This window comes from Polypterus senegalus, chromosome 15, assembly GCF_016835505.1.
Source record: "Polypterus senegalus isolate Bchr_013 chromosome 15, ASM1683550v1, whole genome shotgun sequence".
Lineage (NCBI taxonomy): Eukaryota > Metazoa > Chordata > Cladistia > Polypteriformes > Polypteridae > Polypterus > Polypterus senegalus.
The window spans coordinates 51,270,545-51,284,345 of record NC_053168.1 but is presented as its reverse complement, the minus strand read 5'-3'; the positions used below and the strand labels follow the sequence as shown (position 1 = coordinate 51,284,345).

General features: G+C 33.9%; 1 protein-coding gene across 3 annotated transcripts in view; it reads right to left on the bottom strand.

Moving 5' to 3' along the window:
- Positions 1–13,801, bottom strand: part of LOC120515422 (oxysterol-binding protein-related protein 3-like) — a 183,533-nt gene that overhangs the window by 27,911 nt on the left and 141,821 nt on the right. For all 3 annotated transcript variants that reach the window (XM_039736396.1, XM_039736395.1, XM_039736397.1), the window contains 3 exons: positions 10,258–10,505; positions 8,738–8,875; positions 4,099–4,162 (listed from right to left, as the gene is read on the bottom strand). In XM_039736396.1, the coding sequence (XP_039592330.1) occupies positions 4,099–4,162; positions 8,738–8,875; positions 10,258–10,505 (450 nt within the window). The remainder of the gene's footprint in view (positions 1–4,098; positions 4,163–8,737; positions 8,876–10,257; positions 10,506–13,801) is intronic.

Genomic DNA, 13,801 nt, shown 5'->3' with positions numbered 1-13,801 from the left:
CACTGTTTATTAATCCTTGTTCAAGCAACATTTGCAAAATATTATCATATAAAAATATATTATAAGTCAGTACTGTTAACTAAACTACTTGGTAACTTGTAACATTTACATATGGTTCTATCTGTGAAGAAATAACTTCCTTTAATGAGTTTGCATCTCTCTTCCCCAAATTCTTGCTGAAGAACTAGTTTCAAAGCAACAGGTAGCACATACTCTTATTGTCACCCTTTATTACTTTAAATAATTCTATTTACATTCTTTATTCTTCTTCTTTCGGCTGCTCCCATTAGGGGTCACTACAGCGGATCATCTTCTTCATTATCTTTCTGTCCTCTGCCTCTTGTTCTGTTACACCCATCACCTGCATGTCTTCTCTCACCACATTCATAAACCTTCTCTTAGGCCTTCCTCTTTTTCTCTTGCCTGACAGCTTTATCCTTAGCATCCTTCACCCAATATACTCAGCATCTCTCCTCTGCAATGTCCAAACCAGCACAATCTCACCTCTCTGACTTCTCAGAGACTCTCTCACTTCAGTGCCATCTTCTACAATCCATATGACATAGCTGGTCTCACTACCATCCTGTAGAACTTCCCTTTTTACTCTTGCTGATATCTGTCTGTCACAAATCACTCCTGACACTCTTCTCCACCCATTCCACCCTGGCTGCACTCTCTTTTTCACCTCTCTTCCACAATCCCCATTACTCTGCACTGTTGATCCCAAGTATTTAAACTCATCCACCTTCGCCAACTCTGCTCCTTGCATCCTCACCATTCCACTGACCTCTCTCTCATGTACACACATGTATTCTGTCTTGTTCCTACTGACCTTCATTCCTCTTCTCTCTAGAGCATTGTCGGGTAACCGGTGCGCCGCACGTGGAATTTTCATGGGGCACCGCGGAAACTTTTGTAAAATATTTAAAATTGCTAGTGTTTTTGAACTTTTGGTTGATTAAAAAGATAATGTTTAAAAAATATATTTTATGTAGGAAAAACAGATAACAGAACACTTACGGAAATTAAGTCTAAGAAACGTGAGAGACTTCAAATGATCAACAAGGAAATGCGTGTCTGTCTTTCGAAAATTGATCCTCGCATCAATCTCATATGTGCTGAAAAACATTGCATCTATGGTGCTCTTTCTTGGCATGAAACCATATTGCTGCTCACTAATCATCATCTCAATTCTTAACTTAGCTTCCACTATTCTTTCCCATAATTGTATGCTGTGCCTCATCAATTTTATCCCCCTGTAGTTACTGCAGTCCTGCACATCCCCCTTATTCTTAAATATCAGCACCAGTACACTTCTTCTCCACTCCTCAGGCATCCTCTCACTTTCCAAGATTCCATTAAACAATCTGGTTAAAAACTCCACTGCCATCTCTCCAAAACAACTCCATGCTTCCACAGGTATGTCATCTGGACCAACAGCTTTTCCATTCTTCATCCTCTTCATAGCTATCCTTACTTCCTCCTTGCTAATCCATTGCACTTCCTGATTCACTATCTCCACATCATCCAACCTCTTCTCTCGTTCTTTTCATTCATCAGCCTTTCAAAGTACTATTTCCATCTGCTCAACACACACTCCTCGCTTGTGAGTACATGTTCATCTTTATCCTTTATTACTCTAACCTGCAGCACATCTTTCCCAGCTCGGTCCCTCTGTCTAGCCAATCAGTTCAGGTCCTTTTCTCCCTCCTTAGTGTCCAACCTCTCATACAACTCATCATATGCCTTTTCTTTAGCATTTGCCACCTCTCTCTTCAACTTTTGCCTTGTACTCCTAAAATCAGTCTGGTACCTCTTATCTTGACATCAATTATTGCTGTTATGACATTTTAGTAATAAGCAGAATGAAACAGTGAAGAATAATTATATACATTGTAAAATGTTATTTTAAGCACAACCGCCTTTCATTTGTACCTCAAGCAACATTCTCTGCATCTATTTTCTTTTCTACTTAGATCATTTGTACAAATTTAAAAAAGAAAGCAGCTCGAGCCCTGAACCCTGAGGGATCCACTTTTAACACTGTTTTCTGTGCCTATGTCAATTTTGCACAGATCAGCAAAGTGCACTATTAATCTCTGACACTACTTGTTTCATCACTAGACTCTGATTAGAATTTTAAACCAAAGCTTCTTGAAAATCAAGATTAATAATGGCATACTGTATGTACCACTATAATCAGATGCTTTTGTTCTGTAACTATATTAGAGAACACCATCTCCATATTTTGCTAATAACCATGATATTTTAGCCATGATAAACAGTAACCTAAATAACTCATGTTTACTAATAAATTTATACTTTAGGTTTGCTCAGACTTATCTTTCATTTTTGTTTCTATTATTTTATCCATTACCCAAATTAGTATTAATGGCCAGTAATTACTTGAATCAGTCCAATCAATATATAATGGTGCAACATTTACTAACTTCAGGTTTCCAAGAAGTCCCAGTATGAAATGGTTTCCAAAAAATACACATCAGATACTGTCAAGGATGTGACTATTCTGCTGCATTTATGTGACGAAAATTGATGAAACACAGGAAGGGGCTGTGCATGAAGCAGGAAATGAAATATGTGTCTCTATGATATCTAGCCTGAAAAACCCCTTGTGTTTTCAAAGGAAGTCAGACAAAAGATACTAAAGATATACTAACCAGCTTCAGGTGAGATGAATATTTTTTATTGATTTAATTTTCATTGAATATAAATTAGACAAAGGAAAACGAAAATACATAAGAGAAATGAAAATAATGAACCAGAAACATATTCATCCTCCACTGATATAGTTGCAGGTCAGGTAGAGAGAAAGAGAGACAGAACACATGTGATGTCTAGTGGCCTGAGTAAGAGCACTTTGTTATCTTGGGTCTCTTTCCACATTAGATTTTGAAACAATTGAAGGCACTAATAGAACTAAAATGAGGGAACATGCTTATTTTGACTATTTCAAATCTAAATTGAAAGAATAAAATCAAATGTGACCATGGGAAGAAAGCTTTCTTGACATTGTAAGTTAATTTAAGTCACCTATCAAATTTACAGAACAGCAAATGTAGATTTCCAGATACTTGATGCTATCAGAAATAAGAATCAGTTACATAATCATCTTCTTCTTTAAGAAATAAGAAGAGATGAAAAGAAATACAGAAATGTGTGATACCGTGATAAATCAGAAAAACCTTACAAAATATTTTTCAGCTTTAGTATTTTATGTGGCAAATGGTAGAAATCATTGCTATTTTTTCTGAAATTTCTAAATTTCTTTTTCTCAAAAGTTTTTCTTTTCTTTCTTTTTGGAAAAGAAAAGTTTACTTTTACCACTTATTTTTAACAAATAATGAACACATTCAATTTTAGGCCAGTCAGAAAACAAGATCAAGAAAAGTCCTGCACTGAGAGCACAATGTCTGATTGTACTACATTCAGAATTCCACTCAGCATCTTAAGAACCACAATGAGATTATGTTATTCTGGTAAAAAAAAAAGTTCATATTCTGCAAGCTTTCACTCTTCATATCAAACACAATTAAAATTTGTAATAAACTACATCAAGCAGAAAATTCATTTATGCTGGGCTAGCCCATATTATCAAGGGGAATGTTACTCACAATCATGTAATAGATATGATGAAGTTTTTTTTTTCTGTAATGGGATGATCTTCAAAAATTCCAAAAGTGGAGACTATAATATTGTTGAATACCCAGTTTTCATTCTTTTCTTCTGCATACACATCACACCAGCTTTCAGTCTTTTATAACAACTAGAAGCTAAACTTTTTTCAAATAATATCACAAGTGCTATGGGGTTGACGGTTTATGTTATGTTATGTAACATCATTCACTAATATGTTTTGGATAAGATGAATCAAAGCCACCTCTTAAAGAGGCAGACTTCCTGACAGAAATAAAAAAAAATACTATAAATATATACTGTATACTGTACACTATATACTTTTTAAACATTTTATTCAACAATTACAGACTTATCAAAATCTTTTATATATGTTTCTTAGATCTGAACACATATATTGACATTTTCTGAAAAATAATTAGTGTTTAAAAAAGATATGCTTACCTTGCCAAAACACAAAATGTTTTGATTCAGCATGACAAGCCGATATAGGTGGGTGATGACTAACCTAAAATACATTTTATAAACAAAAATTACCAGAGAGAATCAGCACTTTATGCTTTTTAGACTACACAAAAACAGGTATCCAAACTATAATTTAATTATAATTTTCACAATTAACAGAAAAAAGAAGGCATATGAGCAACATTCCTATGTGTGACATGAAATGCATTAAATGTGCAGCAAACCATCAGCTACAGACACAACTAGCCTTTTCAAATTGTTCACTATAATTTTATTAAATAGATTTTTTAAAAATATTCATTAATTAAAATTAAACTACTGAGGAATTCCATCCATATTATCCAACCTGCTATATCCTAACTACAGGGTCACGGGGGTCTGCTGGAGCCAATCCCAGCCAACACAGGGCAAGGCAGGAAACAAACCCCGGGCAGGGTGCCAGCCCACCACAGGGCACGCACATACACACACACCAAACACACATTAGGGACAATTTAGAATCGCCATTGCACCTAACCAGCATGTCTTTGGACTGCGGGAGGAAACTCACACAGACACGGGGAGAACATGCAAACTCTACGCAGGGAAGCAAACCCGGGTCTCCTAACTGTGAGGCAGCAGAGCTACCCACTGCGCCACTGTGCTACCGACTGAGGAATTGTACATTTCAATTACACTTTTACCACATGAATTGTTTTTCTTTTATTAGTTATTTAAAATTATGAAATGCAGCACATTATTACTCATATTGTAACAAGAACAATAATCAAACTGAAGGTTGGTCCTTGTTTCTAATTAGTATAAACTTTGTAGTGTAAATCTAAACAGATTTAATTTCAGCCATTCTTGCAGTAGTACTTGAAATAGTTATAATTTTCATTGAAATAATACATTTTAAATTTTTAAACACAAAAATTTGTAAAGGAATTTTGAAGCATTTGGATACAACAAGGAATGGTGTAGTGGTAGCACTGCTGCTTCAAAGTAAAGAGACTAGTTTTGAGTCCCAGGTGTTCCTTGCGTGGAGTTTGTATGTTCTCTCTGTGTTTGCATGGATTTCCTTCAGGTGCTCCAGTTGCCTCAAACAGTCCAAAGACATCAAAGTTAAGTGAACTGGCATTGCTAAAGTAACCCTTGTGTATGTGGGTATGTGTGTGTTCAACCTGTGATGAACTGGCGCCCTGTTCAGGTTTTGTTCCTTCCCTTACCTTGCCCTGAATAAGTGGGTTAAATGATGCATAAATGGATGGAAAGTTACAGCAATAAAAATCTCAACGATACAATGCTACAACATGGAATAGAACAGTGCTTTGTAAATTCTTTATTCAGAGCTGAAATAGTTTACATACAGTGTACATATGTATTTAAGTGACTCTGCTATATTTGTTTAAAAATACATTACAAGTCATTAAGCAAAAAGAACTGCACGTTAGTTAATGTTCCTGCCTCACAGCTCTAGAAGACTGGATTAGAATCTAAGCCTAGACACCAAATGTTACAACTGCCCATGAATATACTGAAGTTTGGAAGTACTGATGATTAATGTTAGAATTAAGAAAGCAACTTGAAAAATACATGAATAAATGAGTGATGAAGAAAATGATTTGACCTATAACCTAGTATTGTATGCACAACAAAGAGTGGCCACATTATTGTTTAAGATAGATTGAAAAGAAATATATGATACTGTGTATTACTGTTCATGCATAGGTTTCTTTAATTTTTTAAACAAACAAAAAAGTGGCTATTTGTAGTATTCACGGATGTATTGAAGTTGCTTAAAACGTCCTGTATATTCATCTACTTTACATTTATTCACAGAAATTTCAGTTTTCATTTATGGACAGTTCAATCAGCACTTGAACATATTCATCAAGCATCAAAAACAAGTAATCTTCTACTGTAACTGCATTCAAACCTTGATACGTTGGGACCAAGTCCTAAGAATTCTCATAAAAACACAAATGTCTCAAAATATTTTTTTCTTTAAATCATTGCTTCAAAATATTCTTTAGTGATTAAATCAATGCAACCTCAATAATCTATCCATCCTTTTTTGAATGGCCTCATACATTTACAGGATCAGATTTACAATTTACCTGCAAAATTTGATTGCAGTGTCAATCCCCCCATATGTAAACCATGATTATTCCCAACTTAAATATCTAATTTTAAAATGTGCAACCTATATATCATGAATTGCTAATAAGTTAGCATAGTATACACTTTAACCCTTGATAATATTTGAACTTCAAGGCTAAAGTCATTGCCTGAACTCTTGTTTATTTTCAGAACCTGTGTATTTCACTGAAGGCACAAGGAATGAGACAATTCTACAGTATGCAGACTTGCACCTCTTACACAAAAGGTTAAAGAGCTCTACATCTGAGCAAAGACTTCTTGAGAACTGAGATAGAAATGATAATAATCTGCTTTTTCGCTTTTCAATCAAGTAATTATGACCACACTCTTTATTGTGAAGTTGGCAGTAACAGGCCTATTCATTCAAGCAAATGTTTTGACAGCTTGACATACTCCTCCGCACAGGTGAAAATTATGTTAAATAGTTAGGATTTATTAACTGTGATTTACCAAATCATTGAAACTTTACATGCATCTCTCTGGAATCTTTCAATGTATACCTTAGTATTTAAGTAAATGAACAGGAGAAGATTTTCAGCTGAAAGATCTGATCTCAGCACATAATCAGAAGGATGAGTGATCACCCAGACTCTACTCATTACAAGAAATGGCTTCCATGCCAGAATGAGAATTTTTGTCCATAATGAAGTCTAAACTGTTTAAATCATTTTAGGCTACAGATATAGAGAGACGATAAATAAGATCTTAGAATGCCATATAAACAGTAGGTAAGACTCTAATTACATTATAAAGTCTCTAGGTTGCACATCAGTTTGTAGTGCTATAAAATGGAAATCATGTGGTTTAGATGACTACACGGATGAACAACTTTACATTGAATGCATCTCCAGTCAATGGTGTAAATATTATGAAAAGCTTTCAGGAATGAATTTCTGCCAAACTGTTGTTTTGATTCTCAGCCTAGCTAATATCTCACAGAACCTTCATGTTTACTTTGCTGCTGGATATTTTAGTTAACATACCATCTCTATGGAATCTTCTGGATACCACCTCTTTGCCCAATTTTCAGTCCACACTCAAATTTGCTGCATTATTAGCTAACTATTTTGCACTAATTTAGGAAATAGTCATACCAGATTAATATAGAATAAAAGAAATATGGATCTATTCAACTTTTTACAATGTATGGCAGCATTTTATGGATACTCTCTTTTATAAGGCTTGACTTTGTCTTTCTATTTTTACTGAAAGATGGAGGACAAAAAGTTACTGGGAGACATGTTACCTAAGCAATATAATTAAAAAGAATATAACTGTATTCCACCCGAGTAAATATAAAAAAAAATGCATCATAGTTTGCACTGTCATTGGCAATATTAAAAATGAAAAGATAACACCAGTTATCTCTTGAGAATATCTTAATAATGAATATTTTCCATTCACTCAATTACTATTACAAAAACCTTGCCAGTATTTAGAGATCGTTGCTACTTACATGACCAGCTTGTCATGTTTATGTAAAAGGCATAATAAAAAACTAACTGCTTCCAGTCAGAGCACTTTTTTCACAGCAAACATTGAGATAATTACAAATTCAAAAGCAAATAGTTTCTAGCTGTATTGTTTCACTAAATTAATAGCAGCTATTGAGTTAGATTTCATGAAAAGAAACATGCATCTTAACAACATTAAAAAATCTGCAGTAAAATGATTGGTTCACAGCAGACCTTTATTACTGAAATGTATTGCAAACAGGTTAGAAAGAAAGCCCACTCAATTCTGTCACCTTGTCAATTTAGCCATCCTCTTTTCTCTAAATTCCAGCTTTGTAAATTCATGTTGCAAATTTAGGTTTCCAAAGGTAAAGAGCAACAGGTTTAAGAACTCTTTTATTCCTAGACCTATAAGCATTTTCAATTATGTTATTTGCAGGGATGCTGCTAGATGTTAAATTCTGCAATGATATTTTGTGTACTGTTGAAAGTAATTATGCTTTTTTGTAATGATCTTGAGTGTGTGTTTATGCAATAACATTGGTTGTCAAATGTTGTTTCTTTCTTTATCTATTGGCTCTCTATAACAATGTCTTCTGTTTTTTCACTTTCCTGCTACAAACAAATTTCCATCTGGGATAATAAATCTACCTAACCTAACCTACTTTGAGATGAAATTTAACTTCTATTCAAAAAGACTAGGTTTTATTAATGTGTCAAACTATAAATAAAAACATACTACCATGGGTGAAAATATTATTAGGGGTCAATGTGTCATGTGCTGCTTTGGCTTTTGAAAAAGAAACTTAATGAATGTTATATTTTGTATGTGATACTGAAAATAATTTACATTAATTTACAATTTACATTATATACTGACCACTAACTCTTAAGTATATGCATCTTATCAGTTCTTTTAAAAATATGGTCAATGAATCATGTAAACTAAAGACAGTATGACAACCTTTACCTCACATTCACTTAGAATGATAGACTAACTATAAGAGGAAAAGACAATTCACCTGCTCTGCTATAAACCTGAAACCTTTGTCTTTTCTTTCACATTCATAGGTTTCTCCAAGCACGGGGTTAAATGGTTTGCTTCCTGCACGGTAATAACTGGATGCATATCCGGATATTGCAAATGTAGCAATGTATATCTGTAAGGGAAAAAGAAGTTGATATATAGTACAACAATAATTGCACAAAAAATAGACAAATCTACAATGAAGGATGATTGTGATTAAGAAATGACTGTGTGTTTTTATATTGTTGTAAATGTATATGTTGTATATGTTGTTTTTCATTTTACACAAGTTTTGGATAAAGTATAATATATGAGACTTGTGAGAAAACTAGAATAAGTGAGAGTTCAAGGTGCACTATGTACATTTGTGTAAAACTGGCTCAAACACAAAATGCAAAGAATAATAATTAAGATAAATATCTTCTTAATTAAGTGATGTTAAAGTGGGGATACACAGGAATGAGTGCTGAGGCCAATACTCTTTTCATTTACACAAATGCCCTAGGTAAAAATGTAACAAGCTGGCTAAATTTGCTGATTAAGCAAACTACGTAAAATAATGAATACCTTACAGTCAGTAGAATCGTTTTGGGTGGACCTGGACAGAATTCAGAGTTGGGCAAACTTGTGGAAGACTAAATTTAATGCAAGTAACTGTAAAGCAGTATAGGCAGGGAATAAAAATATTAGATTTGAATTTGAGATGCTAGATTAATTGCTATGGTTTTGTGTGGCCATGTGCTTCTTATGTGCTACCTCTGCAGTCTTGCACTCACACTTTCTGGCAAGGTTCCCTACTACACCTTCATAATAACAAAACATTCATAATCTGACTTTGTATAATAAGTCTCAGTATCATCCTAACACTCTTGGAGTATTAATGTGACTGTGTTTTACAGATGTACAGTATATGTGAGTTTGGTTTAGATCTGCATTTCAGCTGTTTCCAAAATGTGTCACATGGCACCTCTATATGATATACTCAATGCCTCCTTCCAGCAGACGTATGTGGCCAATCTACATTGAAACGTGTTTTTATTGCCAATGGCAAATTAAAGTATCAGTGTCAACTCTTTCTATCTAAAAATGTTAAAACTCAAAACAAAATTAATACCTCACTGCAACATAATTTAAGAAATTGATCTCTGAGATACAGTTATATAGGAAGACTTCAATATTCAAGCAGATAAAAAAATGCAGGATATTGTAAAATTAAAAAGAAAATCATTTGTAATTTTTTTCTTGGTGTAAAAGGTGTAGACAGTAAAAAATGAACTGCTATAAAACCAGTTACTTTCCAAATGCCCATTTTGACTTTCTGTGTCACATTTACTTGAACTATAATTACTGTTATGTAACTTTTGTGGATAAACTATAAATAGGATTTTTATCAAATGTCAAATTCTTAATAATGCAAAATAATAAAATGAAAAACAATTCTAATATGCTGAAAATAAACAACATCAATAAACACTATTTATGATAGTTATAATGAGTAGTCTAAGTAATGCTTACCATTCGCTCAAAAGGATCAGGTGTCTCAGCAGCTTTATCTAGCAACTCACTGTATTCAAGTTCCTCACAAAGATGCTGAAGAGTGTTAAGTGGCTCGTTTAACTGTACAGGCATAGCAACCTTAGAAAGGTCCTTTCCAATATTATTTCTCAAAATGTTCCATAAGCTAATATTGCTGGTGTTCGGACTAGGTGAAGGCAAACATGACCGCCTTCTATATTCTAGAATGGCTCCATTATGAACTGTACCTTGAGCAGAAGGAAAAAAAAATGTTTCAATTTCACTGGTGAATGTAACTATACTTCAACTTACTATACCTGTAGTTACTAATGACAAATAAAAACTGAGATTGCAGAACATAGTATAAATCCAGATTAGAATTAATCATTGCCAAGTTATTCTGTTATTACTTTTTAATTTATTGAAATATACTGCTTATTTTAGGAGTTAAGTGTGATGACAAACTAGCATTTTAATTCACCCTATTTTTCCATAGTTAATGAAGTATAGGAAAATAAATATATGATAAGAAAGTACAAATAAGCTTAACTTGTAAAATAATTAGATGTAAACACATTTTTTGATATTTCATCATTTCTGTTTGCTGATGTTCTTTACTTTTTCAACTATATTCTCAATAAACACCCTACGACTGGTTTACATGTGGCACAACTATGTGATTGGTCTCCTATGATCCCTCTTCATGTTTCAGTGTATGGAAGAGAGAGAGAGAGAGAGAGAAATGTGCAGCCTAAGCATAAACACATAATGTTAGCATACCTGAGTACTGGTGACTCAGCAAGGCTTGGAAAAGCCAACCTTAAACACGGAGTGAGTGAGGTTGTGGAAAGATGACATTCGTATGTGTTCAGGTAAGGAGAAGTGAGTGTAGCCCTTTTAAAGGTAGAGACTGGCAGGGCAAAAGTAGTTAACCTGCAAGTCATTAGGTAGAAGCACACAGTATCTGAATAAATGTAGTTGGACTGTGCTGCCTCCTTAAAGCATGCAGCTCAGAATGTGCTTAAGAGACTTACAGTAAGTCTTATTGGCACAGGAACACCAGGTGATGGGAGTAGTAGTTTTAGCTTAGTGTTCATGTAGAAAAAGGAGGGCCACCCTTAACACTATAATGTGACCTACCACAGAAAGCGGCTTAATGCTACCACTGCCATTGTGGATCTGAGGTGACAGCTTCTGATGGAAGAAGCAAGCCATGGCTAAAAGAGAGGGAGAGACACCAAGGTAGTTGATAATGGCAGTGGTTGCTGGGTACTTTGGAGGCAGGGAAATTGGAGAACCACCCCATCTGGTAGAAGGCAGGGTCTAAGATCTATTGTATGTGAGTAGTTCTAGAGACAAAGTGGGGTTTTGCTTTGATTCTGCTTATTTTTACTTTGTGTTCTCTTTTGCTTATTCCTGCTTGTGTGCTTTATTTTCCATAATGAGATGATTTTGATATTTATGACCTCGTTGGCATTTTTTAGGTAGGGAGGAATACTGCAAGCAAACTCAGTCCTCTCATAAAATACTGCATACTCTGGTTAATTGTTAACTACTTGATGTAGTAAATTATAAATTGCATAACAGAACACTGCATTGCCACATCCTTTTTAGAATAAGACAGTCACCATCATTAAAAGCTATTTCCACTCCTTTCTGTGAATTGGAACTTCAAATGGAGTAGTATTATCCTGTGTTTGTCTATAAAAAGAGGAAAGTGAATTTTGATGATTTTCAATTAAAACATTTCATACAAGAAAGACTGATATTGGAGGAGGCCTACTGGTTTTGCACAACTATTCCTAAAACTAGGACTCTCTTTATGAAAAAATATTACTCTTTAGCTTAGGCCATCAGCACAACTTTTCCTGACTAGCAAATAAGAGTAACAAGATGTCACTTAGAACAGGTGACACTCTGTTGCCTAACAATGACAGCAAGGTGGTGGGAAGCTGCCTTATAGGTCTAATCCATTTTCAGATAGCTAATGCCAGGTGTGTTTCTACCAGGGTTTGTCAGGCAGCAGTGTAAGATAGCTGCACCTTGACACTGAATTGATTCCTGCACTTCTTTCAGAATAATTGGCGTAAACAGTTTAAATTGAAACAGAGCCTATGATATTACAGTAAGTCAGACAAAGACTTCATTCTCCCCTTTGCGTTAGTGTGTGGTTGGTTTAATAATTCATTTTGATAGCTTTTTAGCTCCTTATTGCACTTGATATCTCAATTTTAACAGTGTGTTTACTCAGTGGAAATCAGTTTAGTGTATCTAACGTATTTTTATATGCATTGTTAGTGAGCAGGATTCATTTGCGAGAGCAGACAATTTTTCATTACATTAAATCCTATTTATTTTACCACAAACATTATTATTAAAGGGCACCACAGCGTTAATGTAGTTAGAGCTACTTTCTAAAGCTCCAGGACATTATTAGTGCAATTGTTAAAACCATAGGAATTAAGTAGTATATATGTATTGAGCTTAAAAGAAGGTTTATTAGACAAAATAACTGGTAAGAGTACTCATGCACAGTAAAAGCAATTAAACGTTTACAAAATTGTAAAAGATAGCACTGCAACAGTTATTATTGTTATTGGATTGAGATACACAATGGTATAATTTCAGAGAAATTTTAACCAAGCCTACTTAACAAATTTTAAAAATGTTGCACATTAAATAAAGACATGCTTGTGAAAATTTGAAAAACAAATCTTGCCTTTGTTTAAAAGGCAGTTTCATGCCTAGGATATAAAGCACTGACTCACTGTGTAAAATTGAGCAAGTCATTTAACCTGTGAACATTGTAGTTGTCAAATTAATAGAAAAGTTTGCATTGTGGAAAGATGCCATATAAAATAATGATTGTTTGATTTCATGAAAATATTAAGTCAGTCATAGCAATTTTTGTATATTATCCTTTGACTGAGATATGTTATGATACTGTATACTGTAACAATATGGACTAACATTAACCGAAGACTAATCTTGAACACTTTTGGAATTACAACAGATTTAAGCACGGCATGTTTTCAATAAAACAAAGGGCTGGTTTTTTATTTGTTGGTTGTAGAAATGCTATTAATTTGCGAAATGAACAGAGCTTTAGTACATGACAAAGAAAATGAACCTCCTTCTGTTATGGAGGATGTGTAGTGTTAACATTCATTATGTTGTTGTTCAAAAAAAACTCTGAGAACTAAGTATTAAGCTACCAACCTAGTCATATGAAACTGATAAATAAGAATAATGTTTGTAATAACAATAATACACTAGTGACTGAGCGAAATGAACAGGAGCAAATTGGCAGATTTTCATTCTGGGCATATTCATGTGCTTTCCATTAATGTAATAAAATGTTTGTATAAGAAATATTTCAAAAGATTGAAAACACAAATCATCATATAAAGTAGTGAAATTAATCAACCCTTTAATACAGGAAACAACAAGATTTCCACATTTGATTACAAACTTTTGAGGATTATACCAATGACAACAATATTAAGAAATTACTTTTTTTTTTAGGAATGTGCATTACTATAAT